Raw genomic sequence first — 25,221 nt, forward strand, 5'->3', positions numbered from 1 at the left:
ATAGGACAGAAGGGAATGCAGGAACATAGACCTAAGATGCTCCATAAAGGTCAAGCTCTCGGCACTGAGGAACACGACGCAAGGAGAATTTGGTTAACATCGTAAACGTCACTCGAAGGAGACATTCCACCTAGAGACTTAGTTCGAAGTCTCGGTTCTATAGTACAACGGCTTCTCCAGCGTGTATTCGACGTCGCTCTAAACACGTCATTACGGATCCTCTCGATCCATTAACGGTGCTTTTAGGTACCATAAGCACCGGTCACCGTCCTCGTCGAACCCGTCGCTTGTGACGAATGGCTCGACTAATGAATTAACCCATAGACACAATCCGCTGAGTTTCTCCCCGGATCTTCTCAGCGGGTCGCGATTCCGATCCGGTAGTAGATTCATTCGCGAAGCAACTGCTCTTGAGTTGTTAGGTCTCCTTCGGAGGCGCTCGGGCAGCTGTTAGCAAATCCCACCCCTCCTGGCTGAGCCTTTGCTCGCCCACCTGTGCTGGTGTAACTGGAAACACCTCAGGATTACCAGTAATCCTACAATCATAAAAAAATCGGTTCGGCTCCGACATGCCCCGTCCTCCAGTGGAGGGCGGAAGTCCAGCGATGTCCTCCTGACCAAAAAAAGGGAACCAAACCCCATATTGTATACTTGTCCTGAATGACTGATTCGTCAATGCATTGAAATCTTGAGAGTTCCTGCATTTCATTATCTAGCCATTCAAAAAGGAAGGGTTTTCAGAAATGTTGCCCCTATCAGGGTAATGTAAGGGCTGTACAGTGGTATAGAAGTTCATTACTTTAAAAGTAAAAACCGTAGTCTGTTTCTATTTTGACCAGATGAGCTACGTTGTATCAAGCAATCGGAAACATTGAAGTGATTGCGACTTGTAGGATTTACATTGTTTTGTATATTTATTTTCAGAATTATGTTTGTTCTTCAAATAAAAAAAAGATATAATATAACATCATTTAATAAACGAATATTGATTTCCATTTGCTTCGGCCTAGGGGTGTTCCGTTTTAGCAAAGGGAACAAACCGTCTCTTTAGGGTTTGTATTAGAGATATGAAATGTCAATGTCAAATGAGGTGGCAGCATCGCGCCAACACTTTACCGCCTCTGGTTTCAGAATGAGTACGGTTGTTCGGTAATTTAGAAACTCCAAAGTCGTTCATCTGATCGATTTGTTCCGTTGTTGTTGTTGTTATTAAGAAAAGGTTTTCTGTAATTCTACCGTCAGAGAAACGGAAGGAGGTTCGTTTTAGCAGATATGTACGGCGAAGCATAATTGAGACTCAGAAGCGTATTACGGAATTAGCCTCACGATGACAAATCTGAAACATAAAAAGAAACGCATGATTATAATTCGTGGTGAAGGAACATCTGAAATTCACTCAATTCGGTCAAGGAACATCGCAAACCGCCCAGTTTCACCGCTGACCCATGTTACTCGTAGTTAGGAATCGTAATAATACTATTTTTAAAAGAAGGCAAGCATACAGCGGCATACCGAGTCGACAAGCCATGGATAGAACAAAGCTTGGCCGTGTGGTATTAGACTCCTCGTGCACTAGGCAGCCTGGCTGCGGCAACCGGACTGCGGTATATATATATGGAGACGAATATATGGCGTTGCATGAGAGCCCGCGCACATAAACAGCCCGGAACTCTTGGCTGCGGTAGCCAATACAACGCGCCTGTTGCACGGCAGCCAATTTGCTATGCGTAGCCAGAGCGAGTGTTGGCGAATGTATGTGGCTACTGTCAGTTCCCGCGCACTTGCTGTAGCAGCTAATGCATATTCGTTTTGCCAAATGTTAGTTATATGACACAGCATGCTTGTACAATCTCTGCTTGTATTTAAAAAAACCGGTCTGGGTATGTACGAACAGCTTTAAAATAGTTATAGAATAAGCCTTTAATGCCGTTCTAGAAAAAGAGGATGAATCCAGTATCTTTTCTTGGCCTGGTTTTTTTTTACGAGATAAAGTCCCAATCTTTCGACGAAAGGATCTTTAACTGGGCGTCGATTGGCTGTTAATACTGCCTGCTCAAATATTGCGGTTGCCGCAGCCTGGTTGCCCAGTGCGCGGGGCCTTAAACTTAGATTAAAGATTTCACAGGGATTTTTAGGAGGTGATTGGTTCATATTGTACTCTATATCGGAGTTGTAATTTGTAGGCCTCGATTATGTTAAGCCTTAGTACCGACATGAGATTGTACACCCATCCCATTACCATTATCAGATCTACAGTAAAAAAGACCTACTTCATAAACTTCTAACTATTTTGTTAATAGGCATATATACCCTTATATTTTAGAATTTTCAGGTTCATTTAGTCTATAATAAAAAAAACTCACAGTATCGTCCAGATTGAAACATCTCGCTTAATTTATGGCATGCGACAAAAACGAACAACATAGAACCGACTGCTAATAAACATGCCAATGTAATTGCGAAAACCGGTATATTCGATTCATTCTCGTATTCACCGGCCGTTATATGTTCTGCGATTACATTTGTTGTACCAGTGGTTTTGTTTCCAAATAATTTCTTGAAGAACTCACAACACTCCAACATTTTATCTAACGGGTCATGTTCTGTTGCACTCTTCATCATTTCGTTCATGTTGTCTGTATTCTCATCACGTACGTTATAATTCTGTGTGCTACTGTCAATTAGCTGATCGGTTTCATTTATGTTTTTACTTTCTTGATTAGGTTTATTTTCATTATTCGGATTTTGTATGTTCTGTGTGCTACTGTCAATTAGCTGATCGGTTTCATTTATGTTTTTACTTTCTTGATTAGGTTTATTTTCATTATCCAAATTTTGTGTGTTCTGTGTGCTACTGTCAATTATCTGATCGGTTTCATTTATGTTTTTACTTTCTTGATTAGGTTTATTTTCATTATTCGAATTTTGTGTGTTCTGTGTGCTACTGTCAATTAGCTGATCGGTTTCATTTATGTTTTTACTTTCTTGATTAGGTTTATTTTCATTATTCAAATTTTGTGTGTTCTGTGTGCTACTGTCAATTAGCTGATCGGTTTCATTTATGTTTTTACTTTCTTGATTAGGTTTATTTTCATTATCCAAATTTTGTGTGTTCTGTGTGCTACTGTCAATTAGCTGATCGGTTTCATTTATGTTTTTACTTTCTTGATTAGGTTTATTTTCATTATCCAAATTTTGTGTGTTCTGTGTGCTACTGTCAATTAGCTGATCGGTTTCATTTATGTTTTTACTTTCTTGATTAGGTTTATTTTCATTATTCGAATTTTGTGTGTTCTGTGTGCTACTGTCAATTAGCTGATCGGTTTCATTTATGTTTTTACTTTCTTGATTAGGTTTATTTTCATTATTCGAATTTTGTGTGTTCTGTGTGCTACTGTCAATTAGCTGATCGGTTTCATTTATGTTTTTACTTTCTTGATTAGGTTTATTTTCATTATTCGAATTTTGTGTGTTCTGTGTGCTACTGTCAATTAGCTGATTGGTTTCATTTATGTTTTTACTTTCTTGATTAGGTTTATTTTCATTATTCGAATTTTGCGTGTTGTTGGTAAGTTTTTGGTCCGTTTCATCAGCTTTTTTACTGTCTTGGTCCTCATTTTGATCTGCTTTTGGACCAACTTCATCATTTTTTGGCTGATACCATTCATGTTCTTCTTGATTGTCGACAGTTCTGTTCTTGTTATTCTCACTATCGTGATGTACATCATTATTAGAATTATGAGTGTTATTAGCAATTTTTGCCTCTGTTTCATCAACTTTTGTACTGTTTTTATCATTTTTTGATCCACTATCTGTTTTATTACTCATCTCTTGCTCATCAAGTTTATTGTTTGTATTTTCAACATCCTGATCGTTTTTATCATCACTTCGATTATTTTTACTAATATGTTTCTCATCCTCATCAACCTTTGGTTCATTCTTATCAGCTTTATTGATGTTCTGTCTTAGCTTGTCAAAATCATCATCTACGACTTCATGAACGCTGGCATTTGACTTCGCGGGATGGGAATTGCATGCATGAGTAGTTTTTAGACAGGCCACTTCGATGTAACAATCCTTTGAATAGCTCATCATATCCCAATCGACATCATCTCTGAAAGAAGAGAATTCATTTTTAAAATAGGTAAGCAAGAAACACTAACTTTATTCATATAAATGTTGGTCAAGGGTTTGATTCTAAGCGAGACATGATATAAGTAGAAAATAATTTACGTATTATGTCCTTTAATAATGGAGGAGCATCTTTGAGCTATGTTGTTTGTTCCGCATGTGTGAAGCGGCGCCGTACCGTTTTCGCTAATATATCTTGAGCTTCTGCGAGCCTAGCTTCTTGCAGAAGGAAATGGAGAAGCATGAAATTACTCTTCTATTTGCCTATAGATCTGTCGTATCCAGCCGGTGGCAAGATTCCACCCTGTTCCTTTCCAGTAGTTTTAAGGCCTTTCCAACAACATAGGATATTAAGACAAGACAGCCTGCCATCTAAGCATACGGCTGCTTCACAACAATAGATAAATTCAAAAATAAAACCGATTAACTTCAAAAACAAAATCGAAACCGCTCGAAACGATCTCACTCAAGGAAACTGAAGGAAAATACAAACGTTAAATCACCGCTATTTTTGTGCAACGTTAATTTTAATATAAACAAATTAATATTTAATTATCCGCGTACGTTTTCATTTACACGGTAAATGTTTTTAATGCAGTCATATCATTCGAAGCTTTGCGGTCTTGTGACCCTGACTAAACAGGGCAATTAAAATAGCAAAATGATAAAGATTGCGAACTTGTCTAATTCAATCAACAATTATTACTAAATCTAAGACAAGCACAACTGTCCTGATGCGTAGCAGTTTAGTTTGGAAGGAGGACAGTCACCAAGCACCACTTTAAATTTTGGCCTGATGTCTTAAAGCGAGTGATGATAGTCACTTTCAGTGCCAGAGGACTCTGCCAACGTCTTAATATCAAGGGAGCAGTGAATCGGCCGGTCTACCGACAGACATTACAGAAAACCGTGGCGACAATTAATTTTACGTCTTATAAATGAATTTAAGTGGTCCTCAGAGCCCATAGACATGACAGAACGTGAATGCCATCTTCCACCTTGAGACATGAGATCTGATTCTAAATTTTATTTTCTAGCTGCAGTCTCTTACCTTCTAACTGTAGTACGGGTTCGCGGCAGAAAATAAGCGGATGATAGCACATAACCGTGCGGGCTTACAAGACGCCCTGATCCGGTTCTAGGCGCAGCCTACGACTAACCTTCACAAAATACTACTGTGGGCTATATAGAAAGGCAGGAATACTACCACCACCAACGCGTATTAGAAAATTAGTAGTAACAGCACTATGAAGCTGCTATCACGGGAAAAATGTGAGTCACAAACAGGGATCTTCTGATCAGTAGTCGAACAGACTTGCATTAATGAGTGCATCTGACCGAAACTAGGCCGTGGTGAACAGAGCTGTCATAATTGGAACAAGAAGCGGTCTCAGCATCCCGATCTCATGGTTTATTTAGGAAGGAAGTATTACTGGTGGCCCGGAGGTCTTTGTAGTTTCACCAGGACAGGTGACCGTGCACGGACTCGGTCAGGAGGAGTGGGATTTGTTAACAGCTGCCCGAGCGCCTCCGAAGGAGACACTTCACGAATACATCTACTACCGGATCGGAATCGCGACCCGCTTAGAAGATCCGGCGAGAAACTCAGCGAGCTGAAGTATGGAACTGTTATGCGGGGTCTCCCGATTAGGTTTTTAAAAAAGAATTTTGATAGGGAGATTTCACTTTTATTGGTTCAATTACACAAACAATTAAATTATGGAAATAGGCAGAAAGGAGATATTATCTAAGACCGCTTCCGATGGGTGACTAAATACGACTGACTGACTCTCGGTCGCTAACTGTTACTAAGAGATTTCTTACTATGCTTACTCAGCATCAGTGGTTATTAAAAAGGATGTAACATCACTTTAACAAAAAATTTTTATTGCTTAGATGGGTGGACGATCTCACAGCCCACCTGGTGCTAAGTGGTTACTGGAGCCCATAGACATCCACAACGTAAATGCGCCACCCACCTTGAATGGTGGGTGGCGCACCACTACCTAACATGAGGAGTCTGTAACAGAACGGTCTCGTGGCTGCTGGGCGCACGTCAAACCATTTCACCATGGGTACATCCTGAAGAGATACTCACACATATGCAGGCTCGTAAACGTGAAATGTTTCATTATCCATATTCTTCTCCAAGATGGCGTAGTAGTTGTCACATTTCGATAGTATAGTTTGGAACTGGTTCATCTGAAATCAGAAATATCAGTTGCTTATTGCAGATCTTCGAATGTAATTGTGTTGTTTTTTTAATACGCTTAGCTTTTTTATTACGCTTAATTTTATTAGCTTCAGACGTATGTATGTTTGTAACGGAATCTTTAAACATGATTTTCACCGCCTTGAAAACGTCGGATTAACTCGAAATTTGATAGACTTATTAAAGACCGATGACAATACAATATAAAAAAATATTGAAAAAATTTAAATTCAACTAAAAAATGAATAATAAATAATAGTTTAAAAAAACTAACGAAATATGCGGTACATGGTATCAGTAATTATAAATATTTTATGAACAGATATGAGTAGAAGGGTTGTTTTGATAATATCCTGAAAAGCACCCCACGCTTTTTTACAATTTAATAATTTTTTCTTACACTATTTTTGAATGACGGTCCTGGACGCACGTCTTGACACCTAGTTGAAGTCGTCGTGGCCTAAAGGATAAGACGTCCGGTGCATTCGTGTTGAGCGATGCACCGGTGTCCGGTGGACGAGCTCACAGCCCACCTGGTGTTAAGTGGTTACTGGAGCCCATAGACATCTACAACGTAAATGCTCCACCCACCTTGAGATATAAGTTCTAAGGTCTCAAGTATAGTTACAACGGCTGTCCCACCCTTCAAACCGAAACGCATTACTGCTTCACGGCAGAAATAGGTAAGGTGGTGGTACCTACCCGCGCGGATTTATGAGTGGTCCTACCACCAGTAAACGTTAATAAATGAAAACTTACCATAAAATATAACAGTAAATAATCCCAAGCCGTCGGTTTCATAGCGACCGTATTACTTTGTTGATGTAGAATGACTAATTATCAAACAGAACCACGCTCGGAATTCAACGCTTACAATATGTAGTTATATTAATAAATGTATTTATTGCGTGTTTATTTATTTACACTTAATTTTACCTGTACTGAGATAGATCGGTTCTAAACAGGCGCTGCTTGGTTAGCAACGAGAGTGTTATGTTTAACTCAGAGCACTGAAACTGCGCTACTTTATGACAAACATTTTTTTGTATGGAAACTTTACTGGTGGTAGGACCTCTAGTGAGTCCGCACGGGTAGGTACCACCACCCCGCCTATTTCTGCCGTGAAGCAGTAATGCGTTTCGCTACCCGATGATATGCAGGCGAAGTAACTTAGAAATAAGGTGACACTCTACAAAACTTGCATACGTCCCGTCATGACCTATGCAAGTATAGTGTTCGCTCACGCGGCCCGCACTCACTTAAAATCATTCCAAATTATTCAATCCCGTTTTTGCAGGATAGCCGTCGGAGCCCCGTGGTTCGTCAGGAACGTCGACCTCCATGACGACCTGGACTTAGAGTCCATCAGTAAGTATATGCAGTCGACGTCGATGCGCCACTTCGATAAAGCGGCACGACACGAGAACCCTCTCATCGTGGTCACCGGTAACTACATTCCCGATCCTGCGGAAAGAATGGAAAGCAGTCGACGTCGCCCCAAACACGTCATCTCGGATCCTCCCGATCCACTAACGGTACTTTTAAGTACCTCAAGCACCGGTCACCGTTCTCGTCGAACCCGTCGCTTGCGACGAAGGGCTCGACGAGTAAATTAACCCTCAGACACAGCCCACTGAGTTTCTCGCCGGATCTTCTCAGTGGGTCGCTTTTCCGATCCGGTGGTAGATTCTGCGAAGCACGGCTCTTGCTAGGATTCGTGTTAGCATCTTCGTCAGGTTTGAGCCCCGTGAGCTCACCTACTAGTTAAGGTTCCGCTGGATTAGCCTCTCAGCTTAGGTAGGTAAAAAAAAATGCGTTTCAGTTTGAAGGGTGGGGCAGCCGTTGTAACTATACTTGAGACCTCAGAACATATCTCAAGATGGGTGGCGCATTTAGGTTGTAGATATCTATGGGCTCCAGTAACCACTTAACACCAGGTGGGCTGTGAGCTCATCCACCAATCTAAGCAATAAAAAAAGAAAAAAAAACTAGCGACATCTTGTTGTTAAAGTTAAGGCAATTTTTATATAACTAAACACACAGAAAATAAAACATTATTAAATCATAGACAAGTCTATAATTGTTATAGAAAATTTAGTTTAAAACCCTTCATTAAAAATAAAATATAGGATAGGTAATATGTTACTGCTATCTACAGGAGCAATGAGAAACTAATCGAAGCGAGCCATCTAGTGGCCGACGCCCGTAAACATTTTAGTTGAGTGTTTGAGTTGCTTATCTATAACTAATTTATGTGTATTATCTATGCTTTAACTCTCTCGTTGCCAGAGAGACCAACCCCCGGTGATGATAAAAAAATCAATGCAGAAAGTAGACAATGACTAATGGATGGACTACGGATTTGGAATGAGCTCCCCTCCACGGTGTTTCCCGAGCGCTATGACATGTCCTTCTTCAAACGAGGCTTGAAGAGAGTATTAAGCGGAAGGCAGCGGCTTGACTCTGCCCCTGGCATTGCTGAAGTCCATGGGCGACGGTAAGCACTTACAATCAGGTGGGCCGTATGCTCGGCCAATAAAAAAAATTCGTATTTTCCTCAAATTGAAAAGACGAATGAATGAGTAGATGAACATTTCGAGGGATAAAAGGCTTTATGGTTTAAGTGAAATTTTTGAAACTTGACAGAACAGCCATTTAAAGTTTAAAATCTGGAAAAAATCTCCTGAAAAAAAAAACTTCTTCAGCTATTTGAACGGTTTTAACATAACTGAAGTTCAATTTAAAAAACGTAGTAATAGCACATCATATAGTATGATTAATGTGACCATACGTCTCGATTTGGGCGGGACAGTCCCGCTTTCGGGCATTCTGTCCCGCTATCCCCAGTGAGACCGACATAGTTCCGCTTTTGCAAACAGATCACCCGACAAATTTATTTTTCAATTCAACATAGAGCTAGAAGTGTTTATATGGGCTAATTTAATAAAAGAGGTACAGACTATTACAGAGTACTATTTTGTGTGTAGTGCTTTGATTTTTTTGTGTTATTCTATCTATACTAATATTATAAAGAGGAAAGATTTGCTTGTTTGTTTGTATTGAATAGGCTCCGAAACTACAGAACCGATTTGAAAAATTCTTTCACTGTTGTGAAGCTACACTATTCCCGAGTAACATAAAATTAGGGATCCTTACTAAAACTCCAATAATGTTACCCAAGGTGTAAAAAATTACCTAAAATATTCTTTACATCGCGTGCCCTGCGAAAACTATTGATAATAGAATAAAGTAATGTACTACGACTTTATAGAACACATTATTATTTACAAAAAGTTTCATGACAGCATATGTCTAACTATTATAGTTATGCCGCAATAAGTGTTATTTTATTTAAAAAAATAAAATAACGTCAAATATCGTTGAAATTTTTGTTAAAGGCCCGAGCGGAGCCGGAGCGGGCCGCTAGTCTTCTATAAGAAAATACTTGAAAACCACTAAATACTTTTTATCATTATATTATTCCGCAAATGTCCCGCTTTGACCAAATAAATTAATGGTCACGTTAAGTATGATGAATCTGCGGTAGGTGGCGGTTTTTTTAATTGCTAATATTGGTGCATGAGTTCACTGATGGTAAGTGATCACTGAAACCCATAGATGTCGATCACTTCAATAACTAACACTATTGAAACATGAGTTGTAAAGTCTCAGCTTTTACAGTACAACGGCTGCCCCACTCTTCAAAACGCATTGCTGCTTCGTTTTTATTTTATTTTTATTTACTGCTTAGTTGGGTGGACGAGCTCACGACCCACCTGTTGTTAAGTGGTTACCGGAGCCCATAGACATCTACCACGTAAATGCCGCCACCCACCTTAAAACATTAGTTCTAAGGTCTCACTATTAACTAGAGTATTAGTAGTTAGTATAGTTACAACGGCTGCCCCGCCCTTCAAACCGAAACGCATTACTGCTTCACGGCAGATAGGCAGAGTGGTGGTACCTACCCGTGCGGACTCACAAGACGTCCTGCCACCAGTAAATGCAGCCAGAGATAGGCAGGCAAACAATAATCTATGTTTTCGAATATATATCTCGGATATTAAATTTTTATATTGCCTTTTCGGAGAAACGAGGATAGGGACCATCAGACGGTAAATCGTTACCGTCGCTGGTGAACCCCAGCAATGCTGGGGCTATACGCCAATTCTCTGTATTCCCTTAAAGATAATAATGTAATATTAAAAAAAGTAGCAGTTTAAGTTTCCCGAGCGCTATGACATGTCCTTCTTCAAACGAGGCTTGTGGAGAGTATTAAGCAGTAGGCAGCGGCTTGGCTCTGCTCCTGGCATTGCTGAAGTCCATGGGCGACGGTAACCACTTACCATCAGGTGGGCCGTACGCTCGTCTGTGTACAAAGGCAATAAAAAAAAAAAACAGTTTAGATAATAAAAAAAAAACTATAATAGCATTTATCCCAGTCGGGTACAATTGACTAAACAAGATTTGGAGTTATCTATATCACAATATGAATGTAGTTAACTTTATTTTCGAAATGTTTAGAAAATGAAAGATGTACTGAATCTAATATATATAAAGTCTTGAAGTGTCAGACTATGGTCGAATTATGATTATAATCATTGGGTAAACACTAGTTTAGTTTATTTAAAAATTTATATAGTTAATAAAATTGATATTTGCAAATTTTCATATTATGTTACTCAGGAATGCTACATTTTAGAGTATAATCTGTGCTTAACTTGCACTTTATTGAGTCCCCGAATTACGTCATATTGTGCAGTAGCCATTTTTGTCATTTTACGCGGGAATTTCGAAAAATAAAATGAACCCCTTTTCTATTATGTAAGTTTATTAACATTGTTTATGGTCATCATTTAACTTAACTTAATGTAAAAAATAAACATCTGGAGCTAATCCTGAATTCAGATTATGCTTACCATAAAAATGCATTGTCATCGAAATGAAGCATCTCAATATTCAACTCCGTAGGGTATGAGAAAGCGATTCTAATTTGACTTGCAACTTTTAAAGTATACAAAAATTAAATAAAAGCTTTTAGTATATTCTGTTTTAACGTCTGTGCGCTCACTGGCGGCGACTACAGCCCTTACAGAAACGACTTCAAATTACGTGTAGTGAACGCGGATTTTTCGTTACGACACCATTTGTTTCTTTTAGGATTGCACCCCTATTTGTGACAGAATCGTAAACGTCATTCCCGCCCGTGCTGTCCTCATGGTATCGACTCTGTATCCTTGAGTCACCTGCGTGGTGAAGAGAATCTATACAGACTCGCGCATGCTCCGTACAATTTCTTCTGCCAAAATTTATTAGAATTCGCAGTTCGCACTCTATGAAGAAAACGGGGTGGCGATATTCTATAATTTTCCGTGAATATATGATTTTCTTGAGAAAATTGAAGAATTTCAGAATCGCTTCCCAGTAAAGTTTCGGCATATACTTAAATAGATAAATTTCAGATTTTTTCTGTAGTCTCTTGCATCTTCCACTTTTAAAGTTCAAGTAACTTCACGTACTATATAAACCATCATCACTGTTACACCAGAATGTATTTTTATAACCACAAATTTCACAGAAGTCTTGTTTGCGGACATTAGAACAAAAAAAGATTTTAATCTTCTTTCTAACTGATTTAGGTAACATTTTTTTTTCTTTTTTTTTGTCATTTCAATTGATTACACTCAGAATTGTGGCTACTAAGTGCTTACTGCCCGTCAATATTGCATTGCGATTAGCCCCAACCATAATGGATATGTGATCTTAGTCTAAACTGTCTATAAATTCATTAAATTGACGGTTTCCATCTAATATGATATGAAGGATAAGATATTATAGTTGCATACGTAAGTTGCACGTATGATGCAAATGATTTCCAAATATCCTCAAGGCAAATGGTTCCAAGTAGTGATTTTGACTTGGGCTTTTACATTTAATGTACATATTTATATTTTTGTATAAAATTTTACGAGATTATTTTTTTACTTGTTCTATATTTCGGGGTAATCGTTTCGAATTATTGATAACACTACGAATTGTACAATACAAACTGCCGTTTACTTCAGGCGGGTTTGCCTTCGGGTTGACTCGGGAGCGCTCGGCTCTCTCCGAGAAAGCCTCGATCACTTTCCGACGCTATGAGCCGGAATCAGACCCGAAAATTAAATCTCGAATTTAAAAATAACGATTGAAGGTGCTTTGTATGTGGTTATTAAATTAGTGTTGTGAATACTGCCTCTTCTATGATGCTGCTGTAGCGAATAGGCAATCACTCGCACACGACTAAACGTTGTATGACGCCTACGTCACATCACTTGGGGTTATTACCAATATACGGCTATCATCATCTTCATTAGCCTGTATCTCTCCACTGCTGGATGCCTTTCCCAAAGCTCACCGCAATGAATGGTCCTCCGTCTTCCGCATCCAATCTTCTCCTGCATATCGCCGCAAGTCGTCGGTCCACCGGGCATGGGGACGCACAACGCTGCGCTTACCGGTACGTGGTCTCCAGTCCAGAACCATACGGTTATATGCCAATATTAGTGTCAATTGGTTTTTGTATATAAATACGTGTTGTCATTATATTCATTAAGTATGTTTTATAAAATTGACCAGATCAATACAAGTAATAAAACCTCAACTTTGCTTATCTTCAGATAAAGATCGTCAGATCCTAAGGATATTATTGTTTGCTCTTTGAACTTAATAAGCTTACTTTACATCCAAATCTTACTGTGAGAAACATAAAAAATAAAATGCAATTGATACGATCGAATGAGGTACATCATGGGTACATCTGTCAAGGCAAACCATACACGATGCGACCTTGATTTCTTTCATTCGTTTTCCCGAACGCCGCCAAAAAAATTCATTTGAAATTCGTATGTTTTATTTCAGTATATCAATTCCAAAAACTAACGACTAATAATAATTAATTCTTATGAGATAGTGGGAAATAGGTTATTTTCTAAATTTATTTTTAAAAAAAGTGGTTGGTTAAGACGTTCCAGTTTCTTTTTATGTAAAAAATATGTTTATAGTAAACAAACACCTTTTTTACCAGCCACTGTTGTTTAAAAATCGTGTGGGTAATTTTAAAATTCATACATTAATACACGTGACTTTTTGGCGGGAACACGAGGAGTGAAGTCGTGTGATTTGTTTTATTTTGTCTATTTAGTGTTTCTTCAGGTTTAAATGTGTAATAATGGTGGTTTATTAACTATTTAATATCTGTGCATAAAAGTGGGAAAATGAAAGAAAGTCGCTGGACGTAACTTCTCGGGATCCTTCAAAAAGTCCACTGAAAAAATCTTAGTAAATGATCACCATTTTACTGAGATTATATTTCATCCCATATCATCTCATTTCATTTCATTTAATTTCATCCCAGCTGATTAATGTCTCCAATTAATCATCTTCATTTCATTTCACTCCATAATATCATTTTTCATAAAAATAAGAATATAAGTTAAAATAAGACATGACTTAAAGGTCTCAGTTACCAGGTCATAAAATCCTTAAAAAAATAAAAAATTAAACACGTATTTTAAAATCTAGCCCACTGAGCAGTAAGACACGATTCCGATTCGATGGTAAATCCTGCGAAACACTGCTCTTACTACAGCTATTGTTAACAAATTCTCTCAGGTTGAGCCCGTGAGCTCATCGACCCGTCCGGGCGTAGTTCGAATAGTCCCTAAAGCTACCTGCAAACAGTTACGGAAAACATGTCATTTCGGATCCTCTCGATTCACTAACGGTGCTTTTAGGTACCTCAAGCACCGGTCACCGTTCTCGTGGAACCCGTCGCTTGTGACGACGAAAGATTCAGCGAGCAAATTAACCCAAAGACACAGCCCACTGAGTTTCTCGCCGGATCTTCTCAGTGAGTCGCATTTCCGATCCGGCAATAGATTCGGTGAAGCACTGTTCTTGCTAAGGCTAGTGTTAGCAACGTCAGTGGCTAGTTTTAGAGCTAAGGCTAAGGCTAGTATTAGAGCCCCGTGAGCTCACTTATTCCTTCGGCGAATCTAGTATAACCCCTTAAGGTTACTCGAATAGGTAGGAAAAACGGAAAAAAAACAAAATCTTCAATCTCTCCGAGGTATTGATTTGGTAATTTAGACTCTCTAACTTTTTTATTTTTATTGCTTAGATGGGTGGATGAGCACAGCCCACCTGGTGTTAAGTGGTTATTTAAGCCCATAGACATCCACATCGTAAATGGGCCACCCACCTTGATATATAAGTTCTAAGATCTCAAGTATAGTTACAACGGCTGCCTTACCCTTCAAACCGAAACGCATTACTGCTTCACGGCAGAAATAGGCAGGACGGTGGTACCCACCCGCGCGGACTCGCAAGAGGTCCTACCACCAGTAATAACTAAATTAGTTTTCTGAGTTCGACCCCGTTATCAGGGGTGCAATGTCCGCGCCGGCGCGCTCCTCTATAACGATACCACCGCCGCCACCGCCGCCCCGTCCCTTGCACCAAAAGCACGTTTAATACCACTTCTATACTACACTATGGAAATGTGAACTGAAATATTAATTCTACAAGAAAAACCAATGAACGTTACATAAAACAAAAACTGTTTGTAAGCTCTGTTTTTTAAAGCAATCGATCCGTTGAATGGATGTTCAAGTGTTGTGTCATAAGCGATATTTTTTTATAAATACGTGTTTAAATTTACCATAATATAATATTAGGAATGTATTTTTGAAGGAGGAACAGTTTTTTTTTTCCAAACTTCATACACTCGGATGATAGTTTCCGACAGTGCGTGGATGCGGTGCTTGCGTAATTTCGGCGGCAATAGGTGAGTTAAAACCTTGCTTTAATAAAACTATTTCCAGGGTAATTCGGTAACCAGTAGCATCCAGACACAGACGAACTTGGATACACCTTTTCTGACGTAAAATTTTACGAGAGTCACCCGTCTGACGTCAAACCTGACTATCGCAGGAATTAGCTAATCAAATGATAACTTTCCTATTTTGTAGCTATGACTGGGAACATGTTATCATCAAAAATTGTTTCTGTATAATGCATTTGCACGTATGTACCGCGTCAAACAGAACAGAAGTAGAAGCTGTTTGTGAACATTTATAAAATCTTAACGTATTTAAATAACAAGTTAGGTGTTGAACTCAAACAATCAATAAACCAGCGGAGCCAAAGCGCTCCCCAAATAAAAACTTCAATCAAACACACCGTCTTCACGCATTAGTTTGCCAATCTAACAAATGGGATATGAAGATACCGTTAACAAATGTATACTGATTTAAGCTTGCGTGTTTTTTTGTTTTTTTATTTATTTATTTTTATGTCTAAGATGGGTGGACGAGCTCCAGCCCACCTGGTGTTAAGTGGCTACTGGAACCGCTAGACATCAAGCAAATGCGCCACCCACCTTGAGATATAAGTTCTAAGGTCTCAAGTATAGTTACAATTTTAGTTGTATCGTCACAATATTAGGTTCTGGCCAACTGTCAGTCCGCAGTGGTAGAATTAATATTACGACAATAGAAAACGCAAGATTAAACCTACGTCTACGAGTCACGAATACTGAAGAAACCTGAGTTTATCCTGTTAAAATCTTTAATAATAAACATTATTTTTCTAATCACTCAATGAGCTAAATATTTAAATACGTAACATGATCGCTTTCAATATTCATGTAATGAATTCTGCGTCATTTTTTAGCGTTTTTCACTGGGTTTTTGTCATTAATATAATATATAGACTTTCTATAGTATGTAGCTACTTGACATTCTCAACTATCATGGAAAACATTACGTATTCAATTTTTCGAAAATAATAGGGTGAAAAAATCCATATAACCGGAGCTTGATGAGTGAGACAACGAATTTAGATTGTTCTTTCACAATATACGTATTTTTTAATGCTAATTTTACATTTCTTTCATTGATTTTAATTTTACAAGTAAATTATAATGCGTATTATTCAAATGAATCATTTCTAATCAAGTTAGTTTTGTTATTGTGAAACATTTTTGCAATTCTAATTTTGATACAACCAAATAAATGTTTTGACGATACTAACTTTTTTCCTTCGTCTTGTTTTGACAAAAGAACATATTGCACCGTATAAATCCAAACGTCCTGTCTAATTTAGACGGGAAGCAATAACGGATTGGAAATATTTTGTCCCAATCAAATTCAGACCTTAATCTTATATCAGAACAGTGGTTTTCATTTTGTAATGCCAATGGGCTCTAGTAGCTGCTATCAGACCGTGAGCTCCTCTGATCATCCATGGTATTAAACAAGTACATTAACATAGAACATTGTTCTCTACCTAACAGCAGTAGTAGCAGTAGTAATTGAAGTCGTCGTGGCCTAAAGGATAAGACGTCCGGTGCATTCGTATGTAGCTATGCAACGGTGTTCGAATCCCGCACGCGGGTACCAATTTTTCTAATGAAATACGTAAAAATCTTATCAGAGGAAGTGCGCAGGTAGCCCTGGTAATTAACAAATTAAAGAGCGGACGGTTAGCGTGGTATGGACATGTGATGCGTAGAGAGAAGATGCATGTGACTAGGTGTATGGAAATGGTAGTGCAAAGTAGAGGGGGAAATGGTCGACCGAAGAAGACATGGATGGAGTGTGTGAATGACGAAAGGAGAGAGAGAGGAGTGAGTGTTGAGCTGACCGCTTATAGAAGAGAATGGAAGAGAAAAACTATCTGTGCCGACCCCACCTAGTGGGATAAGGTGGAGAAAAAGAAGAAGAAGAAATATGTATTTAACAATTGTTCACGATTAACTTCCACGGTGAAGGAATAACATCGTGTATTAAAAATCAAACTCAATAATATAAAAAAAGTAGGGAAACTCGGCGACTGTTATATATTCAGCTCATGCCTCAAGCCAGCGGCTCTCAACCACTTCGTCGCGAGATTGACTAATCGATATTTCAATAAATGCATCTCTAGAGTACTTACATATAGAGTACAACACAACACAAACACAGCTACAACCGCTTACTAGATGTTAACTGATTAATAATGAAATATTTAGTAAATTTACCCATAACTACACTCAATTAACAAATTTATGTAATTATGTAAAGGTCTCGCGAATTTCTAAGGTTTGAGAGCCGCTGGTCTCGCCTTTAGGCGAATCTCTCACGATTTTCCCAGAGCTCCTGCATCGCTGACCTGAATATTTACATATTTATTGAACGAACTCTTGTTTGCTTTACAATTTTTATTACAAATTATGTAAATAAATACCACAATGCCCACAAGTCGCTGATCGGATCAACCAATTTAATTGGAACTTCAATCCTTTCTAGTCGAACTAGTATTTTTATTTTATTTAGTAGGACACGTGGTATATAATAGTTTTATTTTTATTTTTTTATTGCTTAGATGGGTGGACGAGCTCACAGCCCACCTGGTGTTAAATGGTTATTGGAGCCCATAGACATCTACAACGTAAATGCGCCACCCACCTTGAAATATAAGTTCTAAGGTCTCAGTATAGTTACAACGGCTGCCCCATCCTTCAAACCGAAACGCATTACTGCTTCACGGCAGAAATAGGTAGGCTGGTGGTACCTACCCGCGCGGACTCACAAGAGGTCCTACCACCAGTAATATATAATACTTGCGGTCATGGACTATAAGTTACTCGATCCAGAAGCAAGAACGAAACTTATCTATTTTACTCGTAATTCTACCGTACTACATTAGCCATTCCGTTCTCCTGTGTTACGCAACACATATTAAATTAATCAGTCACCACTATACAGGCCTGTATCTTGCGAGGTAGCTACGTATGCCTCTTAAATTAATCAGGCAAGTACGTATCCCTTGAAAATAGGCAAAGAATAGCTCATCTTTTCTTGTTTTTTTTTTTTAAATATACAACGATATATTTCATCAAAAGGCCCAATTGCAGTTGTATATGAAAAACTTTTGGAGCAAACCACTATTAATCTTAGATATTTAGGCGGTGTAAATAATAAAACAAAATCAAGTAATAAACAAAACGAAAATGCTTTACAGTGAATTACATGTTTTAATTGTAATTAGTTTTGTTTATAGCTGCGTCTCTAGTCAACTTTAAGCTTTATATGTATTACTCCTACTTAATATAGTGCATGAAAGATGTGTGCTTAGTTCAGACCACCAGGGTATACTATACCGAACCGGTAGTGGATTCATTCGCGAAGCAGTTCCTCTTGAGTTGTTAGATCTCCTTCGCAGGCCCTCGGGCAGCTGTTAGCAAATCCCACCCCTCTTGGCTGAGCCTTTGCTCGCCCACCTACCCTGGTAAAACTAGAAAGGCCTCCGGGCCACCAGTAATCCCTCAAACATAAAAAAGGTATACTATATTAGGATTATGTGTCTAATGCTGCCGCTGTAAGCCCTAATACTATGAATACCAGAACTGGTGAAACTGACCTCCATTCCACCTCCTCCAGGTCACCAGCAACCCGCTTTTCCTTCCCTTAGTTACGTAAATTTATAACTGCATTATTATTACACCCCCCACGATTCGCACACAATCTTTTAAGCATATCTACACAGACTATCTACTCATATATTCTTGACAAAACTGAAATAAATCCTCTTAACACTATAAAATCAATTAACTCAGTATTTTCCTCGACATTCGCGTGTCGCGACATATCTAGAACTGCTCTCACTGTTTAATCTAGAGTTTTTTTTTAATTTTCATTAGATTATTTCCGAACATTTTAAATACTCCATACTTAGTTATTGTGGCACGGAATAGTCCGTAAAAGTAGTGTCAACTACATTTATGTGTAAAGAAAAACCTTTATTGTCTAAAACTCTTTAGTTTTCTAAAAAGGATTTTTCTTGAATGTCATTTAGTGAAGTCTGTCATTGAATAAAAAGAAAATTCAGTTTGTTTAAAATATTAATTTTATTAGATTAAAAAGGCTTTAAGTGTTGGTTTCTTATTATATAATACATATAACAGAAAATGCAATTAAGACTTTTATTGTTTATTGAAGTACCCAATATCATTATATATATTAACTTGTTTTAACCCTATTACCTGCCATGAGGGCAATAATTATATCGTCTTCTGTCACCAAGGCACCTGGATTGCCTCACTCTGCCTTCTTTTATTCGTTATTGTATGTATTAGTTTCTTCGGATTCGTGTTTCCCAGAGTCCACTAGATATACCGGCGCCTTAGTAATAGAAATCGACATAATTACTTCAGTGCGCCACGTAGGGTGACCTACACAGCAGTAATAGGGTTAAATACTTTTTTTGAGTTATTAGGTATATTTGGCGATATGATCTTGTTACGTCGTAACAAAATTCTAAAATATAAAATTAATACAAAATGTAATATAATATATGGTCATTAAGAAGCTATCACTAGTTAAAGCGCGCGGTTTTCATTTATTGTAATAACTAGTTGGTTTGTTTGTTTGTGTGTAATTATATTTTGTATTAATTTTATATTTTAGATTTTTGTTACGACGTAACAATCTTTTAGAACAATCCCACTTAAAATAACAACGGCAGGGCTCTGTCGTCGATGGCAAAAGGCACCAGTCATCCGGTTGACGGGCTTCAAAAGAAATTTCATTGGTGTTGCCAACCTAAATATTTTTATTACTGCCTTCATATACATTTCGCATTCCACAGCACGACGCGCGGTACCGCTGATATATTATTAATCGTCGAGTGCCATTTTAGATATAAAGTGTTCTATTCACACCCTCGCTTGTCGGGCGAAGCCATATACGGGCATGAATAGGCGATGACTCGGATAATACGGTTACACAAAAACGCCTTCGCCTAGTCGAACTCGTTAAGTTATTTTTAATGCTTGCTTCATATAAAGTATTAAAATATTAACACCATCTTGCTTTTGATTACGAAAAGACTCAGGTCATTTAGGCCAATTCGTCGACTAATGCCATCATTTGGTTTGTGCATCCAGTCGGGACTTTGGACAAATATTCTTAAACGTATGAGAAAGGTTTAAATTCGGTCTATTCTCGAGAATAGATCATATCGTTAACAATTACTGTACCCTTCATGTAAGAAGGGAATAGAAGGGAAGGAAATGTTGTAGGCAGCGGCTTGGCTCTGCTGAAGTGCATGGGCAACGGTGACCACTCAACATCAGGTGGGCCGTATGCTCGTCTGCCTATCATGGCAAATAAATAAAAAGAAGTGGTAGGCATGATTGTCCCCTTAGCAAATAAACAACACGCCCCGCGATCATCGCAATCATTTACGCATTTTTAGTACATCTGATCAAAAAATCTAGTCACGTGCATAACTGATAAGTTTCTCATACGCAAATGGACGCTCATAAAATTCTACGCCTAACTGTATTGTATATTTGGCGAAAGTCATCGATCACAATTAATCCGCCTTTGAAATTATCGTAAACAGCACTTAAAAATCTAGGCGTTTAAGTCGAAAATCTGATATTTCGCAAGGCGTGTCCGCAGTGCAGTGCCGCATAACCACTGCATGGAGAGTTTTTTAACGAGTTAAAACGGGAAGAGTTTCTCGGATCGGGTGAGCGTCTAATTCCACCCCACCATAATTCAACTCCAGCTGCAAAACAATCTTATTATGTTCTTATTGGAAACCAACAACAGAAGATGATAAAAAATGGATATTTTTTTTAAAACAAAAACTAATTTAAGAAACGATTCTGAATATTTATTAAATACTAGCTGACCCGGCAGACTTCGTAGTGCGTCAATCGATAAATAAAAGACCTAAACTTTTGTATAAAATAAACTTAAAGCAAACAAAAGCAAGCCGTCCGGCGGGGGACACATCAAAGGAAAAACAAAATTGTTGTTTTTATTTAATTCCGAGCATTTTTATATTTATTTACCTTTTAAACCTTCTCTGGACTTCCACAAATAATTCCAAGCCAAAATTAGCCAAATCGGTCCAGCCGTTCTCGAGTTTTAGCGAGACTAACGAACAGCAATTCATTTTTATATATATAGATAGATTCATTGTAGTTATTTTCCTAATAATTGACTGAAAATTTAATCGCTTTTAAAAGTGACGATGGCATTAGTGATGTAAGAAATTTAGAGGAAAAATTTTACATACACAGAGTGAATAAAAAATGTGTGCGTGTACTAGTGTACACACGTAAGAAGTGAAACTTGTTTATGGCCTTATTTTTCGAAAAATGATCTACATGCAACTTTCTAGAAATTGGTTAAATAAAGTTAAATTAGATAAAGTTTAAACAAAAGGATTTTATTATCATAGACATGAATACAAATAATACAATTATTTCACTTTACCTTTTTGCTACTAAGATTATTACAGCATTTTAATAATACATCTCTTTGATATCATAATACCCTGGTACTTTTCTTCCTATAAATTAATAATAATAGCACGGTCCACGTGGTGTTAAATGGGGTTCCTGAGGTTCGTGAAGTTTGACCCACCTTGAGACATGAGGTCGATTTCTCAAATCCGAAACCATGCTTCAGAACATACCGCCGTTAATTATTAATAAATCTCTTTGCTATCATAATACCCTGGTACTTTTCTTCCTATTATTTTACGTAATAACAGTAATAAATAGCACGGTCCACGTGATATTATTAAGTGGGCTCCCTGAGATTATTGGAATTACAAAATGATTTCCGTAATCCACCTGGAGACATGAGGTCAATTTCTCAAATCGGAATCCATACTTCAGAACATACAGCCGTTAATTAATAAAGAAGGCTGTACGTCAGAGTAAAGTTATAATAATACATCTCTTTGATATCATAATACCCTGGTACTTTTCTTCCTATTATTTTACGTAATAACAATAATAGCACGGTCCACGTGATATTAAGTGGGTTACCTGGGATTATTGCAATTACAAAATGTATTCCGTGACCCACCTTGAGACATGAGGTCGGTTTCTCAAATGCGCATCCATACTTCAGAACATACAGCCGTTAATTAAAAGATGGCGCGTAACGGAAAAATGTGACGCGTAACCGAAAAATGTGACGGTAAATTTTTTTCCAACGCCGATAAGGAAGTTTCACTTCAAAAATAAAGGCTATTATATCGAAGAACAGATAAAGGACTAATAATACATAGAATTCTGAATATTGGTAATTAAAGAAATAAAATCATTAAAAATATATTTTCTATAATCTATTAATCGAAATTGTATTTCTATCAAATGAAATTAAAAAAAATGGTGAATACGCATTCTCTTCAGAATTCACATATAAGTTAAATGATTCTAATATTAAGAAATAAAGGATTCGTCATGCTTTGAACATATAGTTCACCTTTATTTAGTAACTTAGACTTCAAATAAGGAAAAATGATATTTCTTTCTAGCGTTTATAAGCTTTAGATCGCGGCAGCCGCTAAATGCGCCGCTAACTCTTGGTTAAAGAAGCCCTGATTTCAACAACGCAACGAATAAACACAGATTTATTGGAACTTTATTTATACTAGGAACTTTATAGTACGCGAAGCGTTAGGAGGAAATGCGGTCGCTCCGCTATTAGCTCGGTTTCCTTCCAGGATAATGACATTAAAGCCATTTAACCGATATCAAAAAAGGAAGAGGTTCTCAATCCGACTTTTTATGTACGTTTGTGGAAGTGGAAGTCGTTTTGCTTATTAGTTAAATTTTGTAATATTAATATGGAAACTACACATACGTTTTTGAGGCACAAAATCTTTTTGCAGCGATCTTCTATAATAACTAAAATGTTTATTTAACCACAATTTTGGGACATCCAAAATTCGTGACTAAAAGAAAACAAAATCAATAATAATAAATAATAATAAATATTTACTAACAATCACGCCACGTTAACTGGTCCCGTGCTAAGTTCGTAAAGAACTTGTGTTACAGGTACCAGATAACGGAAATAAATGTAAGATTTTTATTATACACATACATATATTTAATATACATCCATAACCCTGGAAAAGACATTTATATTTATCATACAAATATCTTCCCTTGGCGGGATTCGAACCCGCGACCCCCCTGTGTAGTGACCATGTCACTTACCACTACACCAGACGGCCGTTAAATGATTCTAATATTAAGAAATAAAGGATTCGTCATGCGTTGAACATATAGTTCACCTTTATTTAGTAACTTAGACTTCAAATAAGGAAAAATGATATTTATTTCTAGCGTTTATAAGCTTTAGATCGCGGCAGCCGCTAAATGCGCCGCTAACTCTTGGTCAAAGAAGCAGAAGCCCTGATTTCAACAACGCAACGAATAAACACAGATTTATTGGAACTTTATTTATACTAGGAACTTTATAGTACGCGAAGTGTTAGGAGGAAATGCAGTCGCTCCGCTATTAGCTCGGTTTCCTTCCAGGATAATGACATTAGAGACATTTAACCGATTTCAAAAAAGGAAGAGGTTCTCAATCCGACTTTTTATGTACGTTTGTGGAAGTGGAAGTCGTTTTGCTTATTAGTTAAATTTTGTAATATTAATATGGAAACTACACATACGTTTTTGAGGCACAAAATCTTTTTGCAGCGATCTTCTATAATAACAAAAAGGTTTATTTAACCACCATTTTGGGACATCCAAAATTCGTGACTAAAAGAAAACAAAATCAATAAACAGCACTAAAATTAAAGCCTTCCTTAACTTATAGGAAAATCTGGAAAACATATTGCCGGAATCGTGATACGTTATCAACTTTCTGAACAAATAGCGTGACAAATAATAACAATTAAATTAGTTATCGCACCGAATATCTCATAATTTTAATTGACTAATATATTTCTCCAAGAAAAATTTAGCTTTTGTTTGTTGGTGGATTAAGAGGCTATTTCTAATCTAAGGGGCTATTTATATAGGCTCAGGCTCAACCTGAGAGTATTGCTAACACTGATCCTAAACACTAGATCGGAATCGCGACCCACTCAGAAGATCCGGCCAGGAACTCAGTAGGGCCTATGGTTTCCAAGTCCTATTGTCTGCGGCTTAACGGAAAAATAAGTCGGAATTATCTTCCGATAAATCTCATTGCAGGATTTTTTTGGCGCGACAAAACTCACACCTCTCGTCTCATAGTCCGATTTATAGCCACCTAGATCGAGATTTTTTGGGATCTAGACTTCTGGTTCTAAAATGTGACCCAATAGAGAACATACTCTAGTCTTAATTAAAATTATAATATATGAGGCTCAAATAAATCAAGGAATTCACATTAAGAATATGTAACTAAAGTTAATGAAGTTTTATCGAGCACTGTCAAAACGAATTTATAATGCATTCATTATGGCTACATAATTAAAATACCGTCACGCAAACCTGTTGAGTTGGCTTAAAATTCTCAAGATCTAACGCCAGCACGGGTCACGCGGCCGTATTTCATTAGCTGATCATGAAGAGAGAAGTTTATTGTTGCCGCACTTCTGGCACTTTCGACTGGTGGTAGGACCTATTGTGAGTCCGCGCGGGTAGGTACCCTGCCTATTTCCGCCTTGAAGCAGTAATGCATTTCGGTTTGAAGGGTGGGGCAGCCGTTGTAATGATACTTGAGGCCTTAGAACTTATATCTCAAGGTGGGTGGCACATTTAAGTCGTTGATGTCTATGGCCTCCCGTAACCACCTCACACCAGGTGGGCTGTGAGCTTCCACCCATCTAAGCAATAAAAATAAAACCTCTGCGATGAGAAGTCTTTCGTGACATAGATACATTTACGTCTCAGGTTTATGAGCATATATCTCGCCGGAGTGGTTTTCAGCAGTTCAAGACAGCCGTGAAGCAATGCGATTTGCTTCAGTACCATAAACCTGTTGCGGTATCAAAAATCTTTCATCAGCTCTAGAAATACCGAATAGGCGAAGATCTTC

At 37.8% G+C, this 25,221-nt stretch overlaps 2 protein-coding genes and 1 long non-coding RNA gene across 7 annotated transcripts in view; 1 reads left to right on the top strand and 2 right to left on the bottom strand.

Annotated features, from left to right (window-relative positions):
* Window positions 1-25,221, bottom strand: part of LOC134199408 (uncharacterized) — a 333,027-nt gene that overhangs the window by 115,401 nt on the left and 192,405 nt on the right. The window lies entirely within an intron of this gene.
* Window positions 960-7,253, bottom strand: LOC101740469 (putative uncharacterized protein DDB_G0286901). The gene is made up of 4 exons (XM_004931144.5): window positions 7,103-7,253; window positions 6,230-6,333; window positions 2,364-4,114; window positions 960-1,336 (listed from the first exon to the last, which is right to left on the bottom strand). Exons 1-4 carry the CDS (start codon window positions 7,142-7,144, stop codon window positions 1,323-1,325), a joined length of 1,911 nt encoding a protein of 636 aa, XP_004931201.2. The 5' UTR covers window positions 7,145-7,253; the 3' UTR covers window positions 960-1,322.
* Window positions 14,828-25,221, top strand: part of LOC105842345 (uncharacterized) — a 41,654-nt gene continuing 31,260 nt past the window's right edge. For all 5 annotated transcript variants that reach the window (XM_038012972.2, XM_038012973.2, XM_021351299.3 and 2 more), the window contains exon 1: window positions 14,828-15,170. The gene's annotated coding sequence lies outside the window, so the exon portion shown is untranslated. The remainder of the gene's footprint in view (window positions 15,171-25,221) is intronic.

This window comes from Bombyx mori, chromosome 9 (genome assembly GCF_030269925.1).
Source record: "Bombyx mori chromosome 9, ASM3026992v2".
Taxonomy (NCBI): Eukaryota; Metazoa; Arthropoda; class Insecta; order Lepidoptera; family Bombycidae; genus Bombyx; species Bombyx mori.